Consider the following 24941-nt stretch of genomic DNA (forward strand, 5'->3'; position numbering starts at 1 on the left):
TGAAGTCTCTTTTTGTTACACAGTTCAATACGCAGCATGTTGGGCTGCGCGTCGCTGCCGAAACGGCCCCCCAATGCCTCCACTAGCGCACCGTAGTCGCCCCTATCGCCCGGGGCTAGCGTTAGCAGGCATTCCGACGCCTCCTCCGCCAGGCTCAGGGCAAGCTGTAACGCTTTCGTCTCGTCAGACCACCTCCCGGCTCTAGCCAACAACTCGAATTGAGTGAAAAAAACTTCCCATTTACCTTGTCCATTGAACTTTGGTAGTTTAGCCGCTACCGTGGCTAATGGCAATAGGTCGCCGCCATCTCTGTTTACATAAGCAGGCCCAGCCATTTCCGCACCCGGTGACGTCGATATCCCCGTCGCCGTGACGTCTGCTCTCGAGCGATGTGAAGGAAAACCCGCCAGTTCTGCCATCTTGCTGACTGACAATTTAACTCCCGCCAAGTGGCTCTCAAGCCCCTCCACGGCAGTCGCCGCCTGACCCTCCCGACCGGGTACCCCCGAGCTCACAACGGACACTTTGTCCGACTCTTCCTTAATTTTCCGCCTCGCCCCAGGCATCATGACCGTAGATGCGAGTCACGCTAAAGCCAACCCGGCCTATACTGAACAGCTAACTCGCCTAGTCTCGATCCCTTAGTTCGAAAGCACTTCTGACACCAATGTAATGACCCGGCTGGGTCATTAAAGAGAAAAGAGACGGACTCCAGGTGTACAGGTCAGAACACAGGTTTATTCCTAAACTGGGCTATTGTTCAGGCCACAGCCCACGCCGCTAATGCCGAACGTACACAATTATACATGTCGAGTTAAGGTCACTCTCATAGGAACAGATCAAGGCCCGAACAGAAGAGAGAGATATGAGACACTCATCCCTCTTTATGCATTTCCAAATCCCGCGGGATTACCCATCATACCCCCCCAACCTTTCCATCTGTCCTGACATATTTAACCCCTGCTAGTAGCCATGAGAACCATAACACACCCACAAACACAGAACACAATACCGGGTCGTTACAATACTTATTTCACCCCTAGCTGTACTTTTAGTTTATGGTTGACACAACGTGTTTGCCATTAGCCAATCATGTTTCTCATGGATTTCAAAGCATGTGAATGCATTCAACTTGTATTTAAAACTTCACAACTGGTTATTAATACCTTCCCACTTGGTTATGAACGCAGCATACATTTACATTTAAGTCATTTAGCAGACGCTCTTATCCAGAGCGACTTACAAATTGGTGCATTCACCTAATGACATCCAGTGGAACAGCCACTTTACAATAGTGCATCTAGATCTTTTAAGGGGGGGGGGGGGGGGGGGGGGCAGAAGGATTGCTTTATCCTATCCTAGGTATTCCTTGAAGAGGCATACATTTCGATTTGTTTTCCGAGGTCCCAGTTGTCTTGAACGCACTGAAGTCGTAGGTCGGAGATTTCGTAGTTCCAAGTTGTCTTGAACGCACTGAAGTCGTAGGTCAGAGATTTCGTAGTTCCAAGTTGTCTTGAACGCAACAACACAGTGGAGGAGAAGACAAAATGGAAGGCTGTGTAGACGTTTTCCTACGACAGAACACAACTGGATAACCAGTAAGGTAGCTAGCGATTGTTTGAAAAAAAGTATCGTAAGATTAATTAATACAATTATATTTTATAACAACAGTTAGTTAGACGCAAGCTAGCCAAATTATATTACATTAAAACATTGTCACGCGGTAAGGCTCCTTGACCCTGTGAATAGCATAGGCCAGTTAACTAGCTAACGTCAGGTAGGCTTGCTAGCTAGTATACGTTATTTTTTTATTTAATTTTGTATCAATAATGTTCGTTAGTTATACTGCTAGATAAAATACCAATACACACGCCGCTTGGCTAGCAAGCTAGGTTGCTAACGTTAGTGCAAACATTCCACGAGCTGAAGTTAACTAACGTTAGCTTGTTGCTAGCTTGCTAGGTGGGGGGAGGGTGTCTATTTTTTTAAGACGGCATACTTTTGTTTTAGTCACTAGATAAAGCGTTAGCTAACTACATGCCTACCTTGATGGTTTCATTCAGTGGCAGTAATTTAATATTTCAGTGGTAGACTTCATTAATCTTCATTTTTGCAGTGTCAGTGTTACAACTCAACTTCTAAAATTAACTGTATGTCTAATTTACAAGCCTCTGTGATAAACAGCAAGTCCTGCTTGAAATTCACATTTTCTATGGGAGGAAAATTTCTGATCAAGTTGTCTTTGTTGGATGTTATGGACATGGGGGGTTGCGCGGGTTTTGAACACCCAATTGATGTCTCTTTCTAGTCATGACTTGACATAGTACTCATAGTCTTGTCTACGAGCTAGATGCATATTTTTTTTATGCTTGTCTGATTCTGAATTCAAACTTGGCTTGTGTATAACTCTGGTACAGGGCGTTAGTGTGGCCCAGCCAGTGAACTAGAATGATTAATTATATTTCTATGGGCTCAGCAAGCGTCATGTAGTGTTAGCAAGCGTCATGTAGTGAGCTACTGTCAGTTATTTACATCAGGTGATTTCATAGGCTGTTATTTTAAGATGGTCATACCATGTATCATTTAGCTATTTGATTTTTTAAATTTAAGGACCCCTTTAGATATATTCAGTACCAGTCAAAAGTTTGGACACAGCTACTCATTCAAGGGTTTTCTTAATGTTTTACTGTTTCCTACATTGGTGAGTAATAGTGAATATATGAAATGACACACAAATGGAATGATGTAGTAAACAAAAAAGTAGCCACTCTTTGCCTTGATGTCAGCTTTGCTCACTCTTGGCATTCTCTTAACCAGCTTCACCTGGAATGTGTTTCCAACAGTCTTGAAGGAGTTCCCATATATGCTGAGCACTTGTTGGCTGCTTTTCTTTCACTCGGGTCCAACTCATCCCAAACCATCTCAATTGGTTTGAGGTCGGGTGGTTGAGGAGGCCAGGTCAACTCCATCACTCTCCTTGGTCAAATAGCCCTTAAACAGCCTGGAGGTGTGTTGGGTCATTGTCCTGTTGAAAAACAAATGACAGTCCCACTAAGTACAAACCAGATGGGATGGTGTATCGCTGCAGAATGCTGTGGTAGCCATGCTGGTTAAGTGTGCCATGAATTCTAAATAAATCACTGAGTGTAACCAGCAAAGCACCATCACACACCCCCTGCATGCTTCACAGTGGAAACTACACACGCAGAGATCATCCGTTCACCTATTCTGCATCTCAGAAAAACACAGCGGTTGGAACCAAAAATCTCAAATTTGGACTCATAAGACCGAAGGACAGATTTCCACTAGGGATGCACAATATATCGGTGAACATATCAGAATCAGACGATATTAGCTATCTGTATTGGCCGAGTCTAGTTTAAGGCCCGATGTGCAAAACCGATGTCGAAGCTGACGTGCATACCTATATAACGAAGGTACATGACATAATGACGCCAAGTAAAATTTTGCGCTATGCGTGCAACACAGCATTCCTAAACTAGCCCACAATGTCTGCTGTGTGGCTCGAGCAGTCAACAAGTCAAGCAGTCATTTGAAAGAGTAACAAAATTTCAGCGAGACAACTCAAAAGCGAAATCCATTAAAGCCAAGATGATGGAATTCATTGCCCTTGACAATCAACCGTTTTCTGTCGTGGGTGATGTTGGCTTTCACCGACTGGTCGAGCACCGGTTAACACTACCAAGTGCGCTATTTTCAGATATTGCCCTACTGGAGTTACACAGTAATAGCGTCACTGCTATTAGCTTCATGACATACATACTATGGAACTCCGTTTGGGTCTTTGCGTGTCAAAAAATATACAGTAGCACTGTCAAAGCTGTACAACAAAGTCGGCAAACACCGGCCATGAACGATGTGTTTACATTACTGTGTTGGTAATAAAGCATCATTTGTTCGACCGCAACTTCTGAGATAGCTAGCTTTAGCTTGGTACCTAGCTAGCACCAATACAACCAGTCTGAAAACAATGACCAGTAGAAACTGCAGTCATTTTCATTATTCTTAGCAATGATTTAGGAATCCTTGTGAGTAAGTATTAGCTAGGTTGCCACTTGTTGTTTGCCTATTGAAATTGAACTTCAGTTCATGAAAATAAATAGCTAGCCGTCTACTGAACCCTGTTGCCTTAACCTGTTTGGGGTGCAAGCCCGACCTCGGACCGAAAATGACACCCCTGCAGAGCGCGAAATTCAAAATCTATTTTTTAAAAATATTTAACTTTTACACATTAACAAGTCCAATACAGCATTTGAAAGATAAACATCTTGTCAATCCAGCCAACATGTCCGATTTTTTAAATGTTTTACAGAGAAAACACCACATATATTTATGTTAGCTCACCACCAAATACAAAAGTGGACAGACACGTATGAATTATGATTATGAAGTATGAATTATGATTGAAGTAGCATGCACAACCAACCGAAATAAACTAAAACCAACCTAAAGAGCCCAGAAAAAACGACCTCAGATGACAGTCATATAACATGTTACACAATAAATCTATGTTTTGTTCATAAAAAGTGCATATTTTAGCTATAAATCAGTTTTACATTGATGCTACCCAAAAATGCTAATACATAGCTACAGTCTGAATCCAGCCGGGAGTAGCCAGAGAAAATACATACACCAACGTCGGCTACTAATTACACCTCATAAAACATTTCAGAAAAACATATGGTGGATAACTAATGAAAGACAGATATCTTGTGAATACAGACAACATTTCCGATTTTTGAAGTGTTTTACAGCGAAAACACAATATATCGTTATATTAGCTAACATCATAAGCTAGCATAAGGCAGCATTGATTCTAGTCAAGCGCTAGCCTAGCATAGTTAGCAGAGTTAGCATTCAACAGTTCGACATATATATGAAAAAGCATCCCAAATTGGGTCTTATCTTTCTTGGTACTCCATCAGAATGTTGTAACGGGGTCCAATGTCCAGTAGAGTCTTTAGTTGGGTTCCAGAACGAATGATTTCCCTCTTTGGTTAGCTAGCACGGTAGCATTGCTGCGCCAGAAAGCGTTTCTTCAAAAAATTCTTCCGTCGTTTCACATCTAAAGTCCAGAATAAATTGCAATAATATAATTAAAGTATATTGAAAAAACACACTTTAGGATGATTTTGTGACATGTAGCAAATAATATCGTAGTCAGGCATCATATTCAACGTTAACTACCTTGTTCCAGAAGCCGAGATCAAATTATCCTTCGCGCCTGGATTTTTATTTTAACTGCGCAGGTCTCACAAGAAGTTCTGTTATTCAGTCCAGGGAAGAGATATTCGACTCCTTTCAATTCTCACTTCCGCATTACAGTCTGGCGAACGCCTCTGACGTGTCCCTATGGTCATAAGTCAAATGGCCTTTTATAGAGAAGGTCTTAAAGAGACACATCGCATTTTGGGAAACTCAATTCGGCTGGGAAAATGGCTGTAAAAATATTTCTGTTCGACTTAGAGAAACAATTCAAACCTTTTTAGAAACTACAGACTGTTATCTATCCAACAGTAGTAAATATATGCATATTGGAAAATAAAAAGTTTCTTAGGAGGCCGTTTGAAAATGTGCACACATTTTCCAGTTTTTTCAATATTCAGCGTGCAGCCCAAACAGGTTAAACTGACGTTATAAGCAGCCAGCTAGCTTCATCTGGCTTGAGAGGCTCGACCGGACCGGGTTGTGTGCTGTGAAGCTAGCCACAATAAGGATTAGGCACAATAGTGGAATTTGCTGTTTGCCTTCAAAATAGAGATATGTCATTGACAGTGATGCAAATTAATACAAATAGTATAATTATGCCTTTGATTTTTTTATTCTAACTGCGAAGTCCACTATTGTGGCTAATCCTTATTGTGGCTAGCTTCACATAGATGTGTCCGACCACCATTAATCAAATATGAACTGTCTTATGAATTAGTGTTATTTTAGATGACACCTAGCTATATAAACTCAGCAAAAAAGGAAACGTCCCCTTTTCAGGACCCTGTCTTTCAAAGATAATTTGTAAAAATCCAAATAACTTCACAGATCTTCATTGTAAAGGGTTTAAACACAGTTTCCCGTGCTTGTTCAATGAACCATAAACCATTAATGAACATGCACCTGTGGAACAGTCGTTAAGACACTAACAGCTTACAGACGGTAGGCAATTAAGGTCACAGTTATGAAAACTTAGGACACTAAAGAGGCCTTTCTACTGACTCTGAAAAACACCAAAAGAAAGATGCCCAAGGTACCTGCTCAACTGTGTGAACGTGCCTGAGGCATGAGAACTGCAGATGTGGCCAGGGCAATAAATTGCAATGTCTGTACTGTGAGACGCCTAAGATAGGGAGACAGGACGGACAGCTGATCGTCCTAGCAGTGGCAGACCACGTCTAACAACACCTGCACAGGATCGGTACATCCGAACATCACACCTGCGGGACAGGTACAGGATGGCAACAACAACTGCCCGAGTTACACCAGGAACGCAAAATCCCTCCATTAGTGCTTAGACTGTCCGCAATAGGCCTAGAGAGGCTGGACTGAGGGCTTGTAGGCCTGTGGTAAGGCAGGTCTTCACCAGACATCACCGGCAACAACGTCGCCTATGGGCACAAACCCACCGTTGCTGGACCAGACAGGACTGGTAAAAAGTGCTCTTCATTGACTGGTAGCAGTTTTGTCTCACCAGAGGTGATGGTCGGATTCGCGTTTATCATCGAAGGAATGAGCGTTACACCGAGGCCTGTACTCTGGTGCGGAATCGATTTGGAGGTGGAGGGTCCGTCATGGTCTGGGGTGGTGTGTCACAGCATCATCGGACTGAGCTTGTTGTCATTGCAGGCAATCTCAATGCTGTGCGTTACAGGGAAGACCTGTGCGTTACAGGGAAGATCCTCCTCCCTCATGTGGTACCCTTCCTGCAGGCTCATCCTGACATGACCCTCCAGCATGACAATGCCACCAGCAATACTGCTCGTTCTGGGCGTGATTTCCTGCAAGATAGGAATGTCAGTGTTCTGCCATGGCCAGCGAAGAGCCCGGATCTCAATCCCATTGAGCACGTCTTTGACCTGCTGGATCGGGGCCATTCACCCCTGAATTGTTCTGAAGCTTGCAGGTTCCTTGGTGGAAGAGTGTGGTAACATCTCACAGCAAGAACTGGCAAATCGGGTGCAGTCCATGAGGAGGAGATGCACTGCAGTACTTAATGCAGCTGGTGGCCACACCAGATACTGACTGTTACTGACTTTGTTCAGGGACACATTATTCCATATCTGTTAGTCACATGTCTATGGAACTTCTTCAATTTATGTCTCAGATGTTTAACAAATATTTGCACTTTTTTTTTTGCTGAAAATAAACACCGTTGACAGTGAGAGGACTTTTTTTTTTGCTGAGTTTAGTAATTTAGCGAACTATAGATACTGAAACAGATTATGTCGTTTTGCTATATTTTTGGGGAAGAACATTGTTTGCGTCCACGAGCTAGCAATTTTTTTCATGACCAGCACTGTAGTTTCGTGAGACAACTTTACCACCATCATAGCACACGTATCAATGAATCGTTGTGATATATGAGTGATGGTGTAATCAATGTGTAATAACTATGTAAAATTAATGAACGCTTTGAATTATTATGTGACGTGCAGTCATATTCAAGTCCTGATTGGTCAACAAACGTATTTGACACGTCAAGTAGTTTTTTTCTGACATGTCAAATAGTATATTTTTTGACACGCAAAGACCCAAACGGCGGTCCATAGAAATCCTGGTTGAGAATTAAACGACCTAACAAATGAACAGCGAAACAGCATAGCAAGTAAGTGAAAGATAGCCGATTAATTATGGCCGATTTCAAGTTTTCTTAACAATCAGTAATCGGCCATTTTGGATGACGATAATGGCCGATTACAAAACAATCCACAAGAAGACTGCGTGGTAGGCTGACCACCTGTTACGCGTGTGCAGCATCAGAAGGACCTTGTGGCTGCAAGGAGCCAAGGTAAGTTGCTAGCTAGCATTAAACTTAACTTATAAAAAAACAATCAATCTTCACAGAACCACTAGTTAACTACACGTGGTTGATGATATGACTAGGTTAACTAGCTTGTCCTGCGTTGCATATAGTCAAAGCAGTGCCTGTTAATTTACCATCGAATCACAGCTTACTTCAACTTCGCCAAACGGGTGATGATTTAACAAAAGCACATTCGTGAAAAAAGCACAATTGTTGCACCAATGTACCTAACCATGAACATCAAAGCCTTTCTTAAAATCAATACACAGAAGTATATATTTTTAACCCTGCATATTTAGTTAAAATAAATGCATGTTAGCAGGCAGTATTAATTAACTAGGGAATTTGTGTCACTTCTCTTGCATTCAGGGTATATGCAGCATTTTGGGCCACCTGGCTCTTTGCAAACTGTGTGAAGACCATTTCTTCCTAACAAAGACCGTAATTAATTTGCCAGAATTTTACATAATTATGACATAACATTGAAGGTTGTGTAATGTAACAGCAATATCTATACTTAGGGTTGTCACCCATTCGATAAAATACGGAACGGTTCCGTATTTCACTGAAAGAATATACTTTTTTTTTTTAATGATAGCTTCCGAATTTGACTATTAATGACCAAAGGCTCGAATTTCTGTGTTTATTATATTATAATTAAGTCTATGATTTGATAAAGCAGTCTGACTGAGCTGTGGTAGGCAGCAGCAGGCTCGTAAGCATTCAAACTGCACTTTACCGCATTTGCCAGCAGCTCTTAGCAATGCTTGAAGCACAGCGCTGTTTAGGACTTCAAGCCTATCAACTCCCGGGATTAGACTGGCAATACTAAAGTGCCTAAAAGAACATCCAATAGTCAAAGGTATAAGAAATACAAATGACTTAGAGAGAAATAGTCAACGCGTCATAATTCCTATATTAACTACAACCTAAAACTTCTTACTGGGAATATTGAAGATTCATCTTAAGTTGAACCACCAGCTTTCATATATTCTCATGTCCTGAGCAAGAAACTTAAGTTAGCTTTTTACATGGCACATATTGCACTTTTACTTTCTTCTCCAACCCTGCTTTTGCATTATTTAAACCAAATTGAACATGTTTCATTATTTATTTGATACTAAATTGACTTTATTTATGTATTATATTAAGTTCAAATAAAAGTTTTCATTCACTATTGTTGTAATTGTCATTATTTCAAATATATATATATTTTAAAAAGATTATAGGCCGATTTAATCAGTATCTGCTTTTTTTGGTCCTCCAATTATCGGTATCGGCGTTGAAAAATCATAATCGGTCGACCTCTAACTAGAATGCTTAACGTTTTTAAAATAGGTTATGGGTATCGTTTTTTTGGCAAGGAAAATATCAGGTATTGGCCAAAATTGTCATATCGGTGCATCACTAATTTCCACCGGTCTAATGTCCATTGCTTGTGTTTCTTGGCCCAAGCAAGTCTCTTCTTTATTATTGGTGTCTTTTTAATAGTGGTTTCTTTGCAGCAATGGACCATGAAGACCTGATTAACGCAGTCTCCTATGAACAGTTGATGTTGAGATGTGTCTGTTACTTGAACTCTGTGAAGCATTTATTTGGGCTGCAATTTCTGAGGCTGGTAACTCTAATGAACTTATACTCTGCAGCAGAGGTAACTCTGGGTCATCCTTTGCTGTGGCGGTTCTCATGAGAGCCAGTTTCATCATAGCGCTTGATGGTTTTTGCGACCGCACTTTGTTTATTTGAGCTGTTCTTGCCATAATATGGACGTGGACTTTGACCAAATAGGGCTGTCTTCTGTGTACCACCCCTACCTTGTCACAACACAACTGATTGTCTCAAACGCATTAAGATGGAAAGAAATTCCACAAAGAAATTTTCAACAAGGCACACCTGTTAATAAATGCATTCCAAGTGACTACCTCATGAAGCTGGTTGAGAGAATGCCAAGAGTGTGCAAAGCTGGAATCAAGGCAATGGTTGGCTACTTTGAAGAGTCTAAAATCAAAAATATATTTTGATTTGTTTAGCACTTTTTTGGTTACTACATGATTCCATATGTGTTATTTCATAGTTTTGATGTCTTCACTATTATTCTACAATGTAGAAAATAGTAAAAAAAAAAAAAAAAAAAAAAAAGAGAACATGAGTAGTAGGTATGTCAACTTTTGCCTGTGACTGTGTATATTTTTTATTATTTGATAAAATATTGAGTTTGGCCTTTACTAATATAGCCCATAGAAACGCATTGAATAACACATTCAGAAAGGGCAAAACAGGCAGTCCAAAAATAAATCGTACGGCATTAGTGGTTTCATTGCAGAATTTCGACCATGAAGACCTGATTCACGCAGTCTCCTATGAACAGTTTATGTTGAGATGTGTCTGTTACTTTGCCAAGGGTGGCTACTTCGGGGCTCCTGAGTGGCGAAGCGGTCTAAGGCACTGCATCTCAGTCCAAGAGGCGTCACCCTTGTTCGAATCCAGGCTGTATCTCATCCGGCCATGATTGGGAGTCCCACATGGCGGCACACAATTGGCCCAGTGTTGTCCAGGGTAGGCCGTCATTGTAAATAAGAATTTGTTAACTGACTTGCCTAGTTAAATAAAAGTAACACATTTTTTCAATGTCTTTCTTACAGTGAAGTCAGAAGTTTACATGCACCTTAGGTGTCCAAATTAAATGTATTTGGCTAAGTAGTAGGTTACAACATCGTTGACAGAAATTTCAGGACTCACTGCGTCTTTAAGTGCTTTAAGTGGTAAAATTTCACATTTTGCAATATTCAAAACCAAACATGACACTTGAGAGAATTGCTCTACTGTATGTAGGGTTACTGGAACCTGATTTTAATTTCTCAAAAACAGGGTTGTATGGTCGGCTAACTGGGTAATCTTCACCTCCTTATCACATACAGTTGAAGTCGGAAGTTACATAAACTCAGTTTTTCACCATTCCTGACATTTAATCCTAGTAAAAATTCCCTGTTTTAGGTCAGTTAGGATCACCACTTTATGTTAAGAATGTGAAACGTGAGAATGATAGTAGAGAGAGATTTATTTCAGCTTTTATTTATTTCATCACATTCCCAGTGGGTCAGAAGTTTACATACACTCAATTAGTATTTGGTAACATTGCCTTTAAATTGTTTAACTTGGGTCAAATGTTGCGGGTAGCCTTCCACAGGCTTCCCACAATAAGTTGGGTGAATTTTGGCCCATTCCTCCTGACAGAGCTGGTGTAACTGAGTTGAGTTTGTAGGCTTCCTTGCTCGCACACGCTTTTTCAGTTCTGCCCACAAATGTTCTATAGAATTGAGGTCAGGGCTTTGTGATAGCCACTCCAATACCTTGACCTTGTTGTCCTTAAGCCATTTTGCCACAACTTTGGAAGTATGCTTGGGGTCATTGTCCATTTGGAAGACCCATTTGCTTTAATATATCCACATAATTTTCCTCCCTCATGATGCCATCTAGTTTGTGATGTGCACCAGTCGCTCCTGCAGCAAAGCACCCCCACAACATGATGCTGCCATCTCCGTGCTTCACGGTTGGGATGGTGTTCTTCGGCTTGCAAGCCTCCCCCTTTTTCCTCCAAACATATTAACAAACAGTTATATTTTTGTTTCATCAGACTAGAGGACATTTATCTAAAAAGTATGATCTTTGTCCCCATGTGCAGTTGCAAACCGTAGTCTGGCTTTTTTATGGCGGTTTTGGCTTCTTTGCTGAGTGGCCTTTCAGGTTATGTCGATATAGGACTCATTTTACTGTGGACATAGATACTTTATACCTGTTTCCTCCAGCATCTTCACAAGGTCCTATGCTGCTGTTTTGGGATTGATTTTCACTTTTTTGCACCAAAGTACGTTCATCTCTAGGAGACAAAACGCGTCTCCTTCCTGAGCGTTATGACGGGTGCATGGTCCCATGGTGTTTATACTTGCATACTATTGTTTGTACAGATGAACGCGGTACCTTCAGGCGTTTGGAAATTGCTCCCAAGGATGAACCAGACTTGTGGAGGTCTACAATTCTTTTTTCTGAGGTCTTGGCTGATTTCTTTTGATTTTCCCATGATGTCGAGCAAAGTGGCACTGAGTTTGAAGGTAGGCCTTGAAATACACTGCTCAAAAAAATAAAGGGAACATTTAAACAACACAATGCAACTCCAAGTCAATCACACTTCTGTGAAATCAAACTGTCCACTTAGGAAGCAACACTGATTGACAATAGATTTCACATGCTGTTGTGCAAATGGAATAGACAACAGGTGGAAATTATAGGCAATTAGCAAGACACCCCCAATAAAGGAGTGGTTCTGCAGGTGGTGACCACTTCTCAGTTCCTATGCTTCCTGGCTGATGTTTTGGTCACTTTTGAATACTGGCGGTGCTTTCACTCTAGTGGTAGCATGAGACGGAGTCTACAACCCACACAAGTGGCTCAGGTAGTGCAGCTCATCCAGGATGACACATCAATGCGAGCTGTGGCAAGAAGGTTTGCTGTGTCTGTCAGCGTAGTGTCCAGAGCATGGAGGCGCTACCAGGAGACAGGCCAGTACATCAGGAGACGTGGAGGAGGCCGTAGGAGGGAAACAACCCAGCAGCAAGACCGCTACCTCCGCATTTGTGCAAGGAGGAGCACTGCCAGAGCCCTGCAAAATGACCTCCAGCAGGCCACAAATGTGCATATGTCTGCTCAAACGGTCAGAAACAGACTCCATGAGGGTGGTATGAGGGCCCGACGTCCACAGGTGGGGGTTGTGCTTACAGCCCAACACCGTGCAGGACGTTTGGCATTTGCCAGAGAACACCAAGATTGGCAAATTCGCCACTGGCGCCCTGTGCTCTTCACAGATGAAAGCAGGTTCACACGCACATGTGACAGATGTGACAGAGTCTGGAGACGCCGTGGAGAACGTTCTGCTGCCTGCAACATCCTCCAGCATGACCGGTTTGGCGGTGGGTCAGTCATGGTGTAGGGTGGCATTTTTTGGGGGGCCGCACAGCCTTCCATGTGCTCGCCAGAGGTAGTCTGACTGCCATTAGGTACCGAGATAAGATCCTCAGACCCCTTGTGAGACCATATGCTGGTGCGGTTGGCCCTGGGTTCCTCTTAATGCAAGACAATGCTAGACCTCTTGTGGCTGGAGTGTGTCAGCAGTTCCTGCAAGAGGAAGGCATTGATGCTATGGACTGGCCCGCCCGTTCCCCAGACCTGAATCCAATTGAGCACACCTGGGACATCATGTCTCGCTCCATCCACCAACGCCACGTTGCACCACAGACTGTCCAGGAGTTGGCGGATGCTTTAGTCCAGGTCTGGGAGGAGATCCCTCAGGAGACCATCCGCAACCTCATCATGAGCATGTCCAGGCATTGTAGGGAGGTCATACAGGCACGTGGAGGCCACACACACTACTGAGCCTCATTTTGACTTGTTTTAAGGACATTACATCAAAGTTGGATCAGCCTGTAGTGTGGTTTTCCACTTTAATTTTGAGTGTGACTCCAAATCCAGACCTCCATGGGTTGATAAATTTGATTTCCATTGATCATTTTTGTGTGATTTTGTTGTCAGCACATTCAACTATGTAAAGAAAAAAGTATTTAATAAGAATATTTCATTCATTCAGATCTAGGATGTGTTATTTTAGTGTTCCCTTTATTTCTTTGAGCAGAGTACATCCACAGATACACCTCCAATTGACTCAAATTATGTCAATTAGCCTATCAGAAGCTTCTGAAGCCTTGACATCGTTTTCTGAAATTTTTCAAGCTGTTTAAAGGCACAGTCAACTTAGTGTATGTAAACTTCTGACCCACTGGAATTGTGATACAGTGAACTATAAGTGAAATAATCTGTAAGCAATTGTTGGAAAGATTACTTGTCATGCACAAAGTAGATGTCCTAACCGACTTGCCAAAACTATAGTTTGTTAACAAGAAATTTGTGGAGTGGTTGAAAATCGAGTTTTAATGACTCCAACCTAAGTGTATGTAAACTTCCGACTTCAACTGTATATCTAGGAGATATAAGAAAGCTAAGGAAATATTTACTTCTTTTTGGGGGGGGGGGGGGGGGGCACTCTCACTACCTTTTATACTTCCATTAATTGTTTTAAAACTGGTACTGGTTACAGTCAGACGAGTCCTGTGACACTTGTAGGTGTTGTAAAGCAAAACGATGAACATCGTGTTCGTGAGAATCTCCCCTTTCCACAGTGGGATTCCATGAGTTTGTAGCCCATACGGTACGGACGCTACAAACAGATGTTGGCACATCAACTACTGACTTCAGATGAGTTCCGTGATTTTTTTAGAGCAAAACGGAGAACACCATCGTGGATGTCTATTTTCCATATTTGTTTGTTGGCCAAACCGTTCTGACGCTACAGACGTTTTTGTGAGAAGACCGATTTTCAGGATGTCTGACAAAAGCCACTGTAGCTTGCCCACCTTCCACCGCAGATGCGGAAGGCCGACATTGGTGGATTGAGACGCAGCCCATGCAATTCGGATATATCTAGCTTAACTGACAGATTTTGATGGGGATGTTTTGTTACCTATACTGACACACCCATGTGTCAATAGACTTAAGGATTAATGCAAAGTAATGAACTGCTCTTCAAGTCTCTCGACATGTAAATGTGCTTCATTTCAATAAACAGCATTTCTGGTAGATTGGATAACATTTGTATTTTTCTATCTTAATTTGACAGGTCTATCATGGAGGGCTTTATGGATATCAATGAGATCCATGACATCACTGGCACTGATACAGGTATTACCTTAACTATTTTCCTTCCCCTTTTAGTCATAATGTAATGGACTGTGTTAGCTGTCCAAATTATGTGATTGGATGGAGATGATGATACATTTTCTGTCATTGTTTTTCTATCCTTGCTGTTCTCCTTGGTGTAGAGGAGCACAGAGGAGATGCAGAGCAGGTGGAGGGGGCCGAGAGGAGTGCTAGGCCGACTATCAGCGAGTTCAAAAAGACCTGGGGCTTCAGGCGGACCACGGTTGCCAGAAGAGAGTTTGTGGGATTGGATGAGATTGAAGATCCAGAATCTCCACCCCTACCCACACGTCGGGGCAGAGGCCGCCCAGCCAAGACCTATTCGAGACGTGGGCGAGGGGGGAGAAGGAGCGTCCCAGCCGACCTGGAGTACTCTGGAACGGCCTCCCCCATTCCAATGGACACAGAGCCTTCCTCAGAACCCCAAGAGCCCTGCCCAGGTGGCAGCCTAGATCCCACCTCTTGGCAGGACTTTGGATCTGCATTTGGCACTGCTTTTTCACTACTTGGAGAGAAGGAGGAGGACTACATGCCCATGACTGCTCCTGCCCAAACTATGGCTGCCCCTGCCCATAGCTATGGGGCTAGTAGGGGCGTGGAAGTTGCCTCCAGTATTGAGGAGGACAGTGATGAGCTGACCCTGAAGCAGCTCCAGGAACGGCTGAGCACTAGGGGGAGGGGGGAGTCCAGGGGGAGGGGGGTCAGAGGGAGGGGGAGGGGAAGAGGGAGAGGTAGAGGTAGGGGGCGTGGGAGGGGTAGGGGGCGTGGGAGGGGTAGGGGTGTAGAGCCAGAGTCGAGCACTGCGGATGAAGAGGAGGTTATTTTTGTAAATGAGTTGGAACCGCAGCAGGTGCATCAGCCTCAGGAGGAAAGGGAGAGGAGTCCTGAGAAGGTTGTGGTAGAGTCTCAAAGCCCTTCTCCTTCTCAACAGTCGAGCTCAGACTCTATGCCTCCTCTTGAGTCTGATCCAGAGACAACAGAAGAAAAGGCTAGCCAAAATGATAATGTAACAGAGGAAAAGGACAAGGTGGAAGAGGAGGAGAGGATCGAGGAAGAAAAGTCAGAGTATTCTAGCATATCGGACAGTGAGGGCTACAACCCCCATGCCCTTTACTGCATCTGTCGACAGAGGCACAACAAAAGGTATGTGTGTAGCATTGTCCTGGACGGTATTCATCTGTGAAAACAAACAAGCAAGCCTTATGTTTTTGGTTTAGCAACTCTACGTCTCGGCTCTTTCCATCTGCCACACACATCTATTTCTAAATTGTCTGTGGTTGTTGATTTTAGTTATTGTTCTTTAGCTGACATTTTCTTATTGCTCTTTTGATTCCTTATCCAGGTTCATGATCTCCTGCGACAATTGTCTGGAGTGGTTCCATGGCGACTGCGTTGGCGTCAGCGAGATTCAAGGCCGAAAGCTTGAGAGGAGTGGACGAGACTGGATCTGCGCCACCTGCACCAACAAGAGCCAGAGCCAGCCAGACCCCCAGCAGAGCTCCCCTGACTGCCTGACACTGCCCTACTCGGGGGAGGAGGAGATTGTACATGAGGAGCAGGCCAGCGAGGTGAGAACCCCCAAAAAACACTGATTCCTTTGCTAGCATGCAAGGAAATAAATTGTAGTTTGTGGTGTTATATGGCTTTCCTTGCATTGTACAGCACAAACTTGACTACATTTTAACCATGGTGTTTAGTTGCGTGTTTGAGTTGTGTGCTGACGTGAGTCTGGTCCTAGGAGGCTGTGGTGCAGGAAGTGACAGAGATGGTTGCTGAGGCTGAGATGGAGTTGGATGGTTCCCTATCCCAGTGCATCGGCTCAGGGTGCAGTAAGCACGCCCTGCCTGACTCCGTTTACTGCGGCACAGACTGCATTCTGCGGCACGCGGCTGCCACTATGAAGACGCTCTCCAACTCCAAAGAGACTAAAACTAAGCAACGCCCACAGAGGAGAGCAGCAGCCAAACTTGTCCCTAAGGTAACCCGTGGTTCAAAATAGGTTGTTTTGGTTAAGAGACTCTGCCTAAGCTTTTTAAAAATGTTCTTCTGCATGTTATCCTTGTTTCGTTTTGGTGATGAATGTATGCTGAGATTGTTACCTTTTGAAATGGATAAAGCTGACACTGACACAATCACTCACATAGTATGAGTAAATTTAACCCCAAATAAGCTGATGTTGACCTCTCTGAATATTTTGAACTCAGGATCAGAGGTCGGCTAGGATGCCCCAGAGGTTGTTTGCAGAGCGGCCTGAAGAGGAGGCTGAGGAAGAGGAGGCTGAAGAAGTTGAGGACAAGGAAGCTGACACATCTACATCTGCCTTATCCTGTGACCCTAGTCTCACTGCAGTACAGGCCACATCCATAGAATCACCTATGTTTTACAAGTCGAGTATGTATCACTCACAGCACATGCATATCCAACACATACAGAATACTTTCACTCAGTTGGCATTCATCAGACACTAGCTATAATGTTACCTATACCATCCACAATCTGTAGGTGTAGGGAGACAAGGTTATTTGCAGGGGTCAGCAGCAATGGGTAAGTGTACACATTTTGGCAACTTTATAAAATGTTTTCCTTCAACTAGTTGAAAAGGAAACGTTGAAAAAGAATAGAAACCAAACCAATCAACAATCCAAATGAAATATCCTCAGTTCCCAAATAGTAGAAGGTTTATTATAGTCCGGTTGAGACGCTTCTACTTCAATACCACCATCTTTCTACAGTCAATATTTTAATAGTTGCCAATGTTTTGATTTGACAAATATTGAAACCGGTACGTTAGTTCACTGACAGCCTTGCATGGCAACAACATAACTACAAGGTACAGGCTGAAATTAGGTGAGTCTGTCTTAAAAAATATTTTCTTTGTTAGGAAATACAGTGGAAGTATGTTTAAAAAAAGAAAGAAAAAGGGGGTACACAAGTTGTTCAGATAAAAATCACTGTTTGATGGAAAGCGCAAAACAAATTCACTCGTTGACACATGAATATGGTTTTAGTTCTCAGAAGAAGAAAAAACATGAAACAAAATGAAGGCTTGGTCACTATGGTCCAAAAACAAGGTCTCTCCGGTCATCCAGTAGTGCCTGGTATAGGAAATAGATTAATTCAACAATGGATGAAAAACCGGTGACATAGCAATAGCACATTTTCTCCCTCTCAAAGATGGCAACCGAATGCAAGCTACAGACCAGTTGAGCTTTTGGAGGAACTGGTTTGAATTCTTTGCAATGGTGTTTGAACTGTGAATGGGGGTGGAAAACTGAAGAGAATCATCCAGTCTTATAAGATTTATAGAGCAATGTTCACCGGTTAATAGCAAAGGCCAAGGTTTGCTGTGGGTTGGTGTAAACCCTTGGCTAAAGTTCAAGCTTCCACTTCTCAACAATCACTGATTTTGGCTAGACACATCTCTACCATTGGTACATTGCAATGGTCTCTGTTTTTCCTACTCTCTTCTTCTGCGCTGTTCACAATATTGCTTTCACGTAACCTGTGTTTTGATATCAGTGTTCATGGAGGAGGGGACGAGCGTCACGTTGCCAACTTGAAACTTTTTTTTATAACGAAGAATTTAGAATTTGTATCTTAAACAAGGTGCAGTGCCATACCATACTTGCACACACGGGACACCAAAACACACATCCATGTTGTAAATTCAGACTCAGATCAGTGCTCATGGAGGAGAGGGGACTATTGAGATGCATCCCTTGTCCTTAGTTTTACTAGATTGCGCTCATCCTCTTGAGCATTGCTTTAGCTATAAACCACTTCTACAGGGCTGTGTTGTTTTGAAGGCCCAATGCAGCTGTTTTTATATCAATATCAAATAATTTCTGGTAAACAATTAAGTACCTTACTGTAATGGATTCCCATTTAAAATGGGAAAAAATATAAACGCAATATGCAACAATTCACAGTTCATATAATTTACAGTTCATATAAGGAAAACAGTCAATTGAAATACATTCATCAGGTCCGAATCTGGATTTCACATGACTGGGAATACGAATATGCATATGTTGGTCAGAGATAACTTAACCAAAGGTAGTGGCGTGCTTCAGAAAACCAGACGGTATCTGGTGTGACCACCATTTGCCTCATGCAGCACGACACAACTCCTTCAGATAGAGTTAGGCTGTTGATTGTGGCCTTTGGAATGTTGTCCCACTCCTCTTCAATGGCTGTGCGAAGTTGCTGGATATTGGCAGGAACTGGAACACGCTGTCATACACGTCGAGCCAGAGCATCCCAAGCATTATCAATGGGTGACATGTCTGGTGAGTATGCAGGCCATGGAAGAACTGGGACATTTTCAGCTTCCAGGAATTGTTTACAGAGCCTTATGATATGGGGCCATGCATTATGCTGAAACAAGGTGATGACAACAATGGGCCTCAGGATCTCGTCACGGTATCTCTGTGCATTCAAATTGCCATAGATAAAACGCAATTGTGTTCATTGTCCGTAGTTTATGCCTGCCGCACATACCATAACCCCACCGCCACCTTGGGAAACTGTTCACAACGTTGACATCAGCAAACCGCTCACCCACACGTCGCTATACATGTAGTCTGCGGTTGTAAGGTCGGTTGGACGTACTGCCAAATTCTCTAAAACGACATTGGAGGCAGCTTATGGTAGACAAATAAATATTAAATTATCTTGCAACAGCTCTGGTGGACATTCCTGCAGTCCGCCTGCAAATTGCACACATGAGACCTCTTTGGTGTTGTGACTGCACATTTTAGAGTGGCCTTTTACTGTCCCCAGCAGGGTATACCTGTGTAATGATGTTTAATCAGCTTCTTGATATGCCACACCAGTCAGGTGAACGCACTATCTTGACAAAGGATAAATGCTCACTAACAGGGATGTGAACAAATTAGTGAACAAAATTTTAGAGAAATAATAATTTTCTGTGTATGGAACATTTGTAGGATATTTTATTTCAGTTCATAAAACATGGGACCAACACTTTACATATTGTACTTATGTTTTAGTTTAGTATAGTTTTTTTGCACAACTTTCTCCAGCAATAATTTTACTAGGACGGTCTGGGAGTGGTCTGAGTGAGGAAGAGGAAAATAGAAAATGAGCTGTAGAGGTTTAGAACTCTCTTTATTGGTCTATTAACTAATTAACTGCATGGCGATGTCACTATGGAAAGCCGAAACTCCCACCCATCCAAATCTGCTGATTTAGAAGGTCCTGTGTAGATAGTTAATTTTTGAAAATACAATCACGAAATAACACTGATACATTGTTATCACACTTTTACAGTATTAGTGACGTGTCATCAGCTGTTGTACAATATAATACCAAACACAGGAAAACTGAATTTTGACTGCACTGGGCCTTTAAAACAATGCATCAGCTATTCATCAAAGGAAAGCAGGATCATATTCACCTGAGCCCCAGACACTGCACTATCTATCCAGCCATGGGATTTGTTTTCAGAAGCATCTATTCATAAACGCTACATTTGTATCTTAGGATTTATGCATGTTTTTTAAAGAAAGCTACCATAGTTGACAACATTTGCTACAAGTTGTCATGAAGTGCTTGACAGTAACCTGGCCTAGACCCCAAAGTCTAAGCAGAACCCCAGTGGCAAGAAAAAGAAGCCTTGAGATGAACCAGACTGAGGGGAGGCCCATCCTCCTCTGGCTGTACCAGGTAGAAGTTACATACAAATACAATGTATGTTCAAAGAATACGAGCAGGGGCAGACTGTTTTCTGTATCTGCAAGGCACACACAGTTATTGCCATTTTGGCCAGATAGTTGTCCATAAAAGACTTACAATACTCAAAAGTTTTTGGATAAACTTTGACACAGCATGATGGGACAGACCAGTATGTGGAGGCACCAACAGGTAGGGTGAAGCAGAAAGAGAGGGAATGTGGCAGTAGGGCAGCATCTGGATGTGTTGGTGGAAAGCTGTCTATAATGGTAGTAATTGAGTACAACAAAGGCAGTCCCAGCCAGTGCCAATGTTCACTTTGGTACCTTTTCCCATACCAGACCATTCACTGCTGTTTAATGTGGGCCTGATTTCACTTGGATAAGTATGACAGGGTCTAGATTGATTCATACTTGAGCAAAGTGTTTCCCTCAAAGTGAGTTTGAACTTTCTAGTCGCTAAAGAAATGTAGATTTTGGACATTGGTTATTGTCACTAGTGTCCAGAGGCAGGACTGGGTCCTCTGCCTTGCCCTCTGGTAATGCTACCCCTTTATCCAAGCCACTTGGTATTCAAGAGTACTGATGTTCAGCAGTTAGGGTGCCAGTGTCAAATGATCTATCAGTCCTATTCCCAACTAATTTTTGACTTACCAGAGACCTTGCAGCAACTGACATGATTGTACAGATTTTATTTAGCGAGGGGGGAAAAAATGGTCGTACCCGATTAATATTGCAATACATATAATTTGTTTATGAGGAAACAAACTCAATGCAAAATGGGATTTATTTTTGGGGGGGTCCTGTGGTATTTTTTTTTAAGGGGAACTGGAGCTCTGCGCCCCTTTACATATATCCCCCCAATCTTTATTTCAGACAGGTGGCAAGTAGAGTAGAGGGGAGAACAGGAGGAAAGTGGTGGTTGCGGTGGGATTTGATCCCATGCTGTTCTGGGGGACTGCTGCTCCACGTCACCAGCAGTTGGAACTTAAACTATTGTCAATTGCAGTGTCATATATACACACACACACACACATAAGCAAATGATGCACTAGTCAATCTTTGGCTCACTTTTAGGCTTATGTCTGGCCACACAAATCCTTACTGAACCGATGCTGGCTATACACTACACCTCTGACATTTCTACAGCTCTCACACACAAACTCCAACATGCACACAGACACGGGACACCAATAAACACAGACATATTTTACACTCAGACCAGAGGGAGAGAGGATTCTATGCAAATAGGGACGGGGAGATTTGAAGAGCGGAGCAGTTTTTCAGCTGGGGCATGGAGCTGCTGAGAGGATGTTCAGATGCCATGCAGAATTTCTCCAAGGATCCTGACAAACAATGAATGCCAGATTCATAGATCCATTTCAATGAAGAAGACTGAAGTACACCACTGGCCAATGCCACTGACATAATCAATACTGCAATGCCTGGCAGATCAGCAGGAGTTGTACAATTATCCTTCCAATAATTTGGAACATGACCTGAATAATCCTATTAGGATTTGAAATCTCTCACAAAAGGACACACTTGCTCCTTTGCTCTACAGTTTGGTTAAAGTTTTTGTCTGAATTAATTCAATAACCTGCATCAGTGAACACCTGTTTGAATCCAGTACGTGAATGGGATTCAGTGAAATGCCATAGAAGTGTGCAAGGAGTACAGCAGTTTATTTAGTTATTGCACACATGGAACAATGACTAAGGCTGTGTTATGTTCTTCAAACAGCCCAATTGTTCTTTTTTTCCACTAATTGGTATTTTGGCCAATTAGATCAGCTCTGAAAAAATATCAGAATAGTTACACTTTTTAGTAACATGGTCAAATATACAAGCATTATTTTGTACCATAGAAGGATCTTCCACAAAACAGACATGCATTTTATGTACATCCTATACATTTTTTTGTTTTCCTGTGGTTCTGTTTTTATTTTTGACAGTTAAAAGTCCTGAACACATCTGACACTAGAGGAATGCAACCTCAACGCTAATACCCTTATAATGTGACCATGTGTCTTACATCAGTTCTCACCATTCAAATGGAAACATTTGACCAGCTGAATTTGTTTTATATCGATCTGATACATTTCAGATTCACATACAAGTATTCACACCCTCTCTGGTATTTTGCAGAGGTGGACTGGGTCTATCACACTACCTGAGATGAGTGACTATCACTACTATGGTCAGACACCTAGACCCCATACTGGTTTTAGTCACAACCAAGATTTAGGCAGCAGTCAAATGACCTCTACCTCCTCAGTTTTTACAGATTTTAATGAACTATAGCAAGGCTAGGTGGAGACCTCATCATTGCTTATTTTGCCTGTGTTACTCTACTTTCATGGGGGACTCCAGGTGGTGCACCTTTTCGTTCCAGCCCAGCACTAACATACCTGTGCAGCATCATGGTCCCCATAATTAAGGAAAACTGTTATTCCTTTATTTTTGCAGATCTGAAGGAACTGGATAGGTGTAAGCAATATGTGTCTTCGTCTCTGCTATCTGTTCAACAGTTATCTTCCGTTTTAGCTTTTCGTCTTGAGCCACCAATTGTTAAACACAAGCACCCTCTACTGGCCAGACATTAGAATAGATTTTTAAAAGTGCAATTATTCAGTGTGACGTTCTCCTGAGAATGTGTCATATTCCCGTACCCCCGAAAAAGTGTCGTGAGAAATCCCCAATACTAATAGCACAGATTTTCTAAACCCAGAAGCGCAAAATCGCGAGACTTCTGGGAACACTTGCGAAACACACAGACCAGTCCGGGGTTTTAGAAGTCAATGAGAACATTTCTCCCTTTGTTGTTCATTTTCTCAATCTGAAGGCACAACCTAGATTAGAGCCAATGTCTTAAGTAGTTGAACATGTTATTACTCCAACCTCGCGAAAGTGACACGTTTTCGTCAAAAACAACTTTATATCAAGGAGTGCCATTGATTTGACATCCTGCACATGTGCAGTTCAGCGCGAGACGAACGTTTGACCCATGACGTGTTTCTATGCATGAGCTGTGCTTGCCAACGTCGACATGACATCGCCTACAAGTGTGATCGGGGATTTCTATTTGGAGATGCAGTTTTAGCCTATCTTCATACTCTGCTGTCTTTGATAATATTTTAACGATACATAATTTTACATTTGTTCATGTTTGGATACGTTCAATTGTAGAAACGACTATATCAAATACTGTAAGCATTCTGGGTAAGATGTTATACAGATGTTCAACTACATACATTTAATGCCCTGATCATAATTTGTTTAATTGCTCATGATGTTCTTTATATCCAAGTCACTTGATTGCTGCAAGGGTGCAGTTCCATTTACTTGATAATGTGAATTGTTAAGACTCAAGCATAGAGCTTGACCTGATTATTGCTTTTACAATCTAAAACAGATGTCTTACAGAAGAAGGATGCACTTCTCCAAAGTGCACACTAGACACACTTAAACCTCAATCTCACAAGTGATCATATGACAGCAGTCCGATAAAGTACATAAATAGTAATCTGTACTTTCTCCAATTGATCAACTTTGTATATAGGGTTGGTTGGGTTGGATGTGATCTTATAGTAGGATCAGAACAGGATCTGTGTAGAATCATTTAATCAAGCAAGTTTTGTAATATTGCTAGATGCAACCACTGAATGGAGATTGAGTAGGAAAGTGTGGATTTAACCAGAAGTTCTGTGTTTATGGAGCGAGCCCATTAACACCTGTGCCATAACGTTCCAGGACCTTGTTTCCCAGAACATGCGCGGCGTCAAGATCATATCTTTTAGTAGCCAATGTCTTTCCCAGAGCCTTCATTAGTATTGTTGCTCTTAAAAACCTTTGCACATCTACGGAGTGATCCTGACTACTCATAGAGCAGCCAAAGTGCATCTTTAGGCTTCTTTTCTGCCTTACCTCACAAGATAATCCTTCTAAAACAATGTAAGTGTTTTTGTGTGAATGGGCATGATCATACAATGTAAAATGTTTCATTTGGGTAATGTATAGGATATAATGTAATATTTGAAATATGTGTTTATAACATTTTGTCAAGTTTGGTTTTATTTGATCCAAAGCTGAATCTTATCGGGTACAAATTGGAAACACCTGGAAGTCTATAAATGGCAAGCCATTGTCAGAGGTCATTGGAACAACAATAATACAGCATGGCTGCTATTCAGCGGATTGTTTATCCAACATAACCGGCGGCTCCGTCTGCACAGTCGGTTGGTGTATATAAATCTGTATGTCCGTTGCAGCCCCAGCATTGTGAGTCTATCAGGCTCCCACAAGAGGTGCTCAGACTGCTCTACGTTGTGTATAAATCAGCTGAGGCATAGCAGGGGAAGTAGTAGGAATGCTAATGGTGCTGTCTTAACCCTTAAATCTGTATGTCCG

At 42.3% G+C, this 24941-nt stretch overlaps 1 protein-coding gene across 1 annotated transcript in view; it reads left to right on the plus strand.

Annotated features, from left to right (window-relative positions):
- The first annotated feature begins 1499 nt into the window (after positions 1-1499).
- LOC129861497 (death-inducer obliterator 1-like) overlaps positions 1500-24941 on the plus strand; it is a 46648-nt gene continuing 23206 nt past the window's right edge. The window contains exons 1-6 of the mRNA XM_055932877.1: positions 1500-1603; positions 14760-14821; positions 14962-15982; positions 16182-16407; positions 16578-16817; positions 17044-17230. Coding sequence (XP_055788852.1) covers positions 14767-14821; positions 14962-15982; positions 16182-16407; positions 16578-16817; positions 17044-17230 — 1729 coding nt within the window. The 5' untranslated portion in view covers positions 1500-1603; positions 14760-14766. The remainder of the gene's footprint in view (positions 1604-14759; positions 14822-14961; positions 15983-16181; positions 16408-16577; positions 16818-17043; positions 17231-24941) is intronic.

This window comes from Salvelinus fontinalis, chromosome 8 (assembly GCF_029448725.1).
Source record: "Salvelinus fontinalis isolate EN_2023a chromosome 8, ASM2944872v1, whole genome shotgun sequence".
NCBI lineage: Eukaryota > Metazoa > Chordata > Actinopteri > Salmoniformes > Salmonidae > Salvelinus > Salvelinus fontinalis.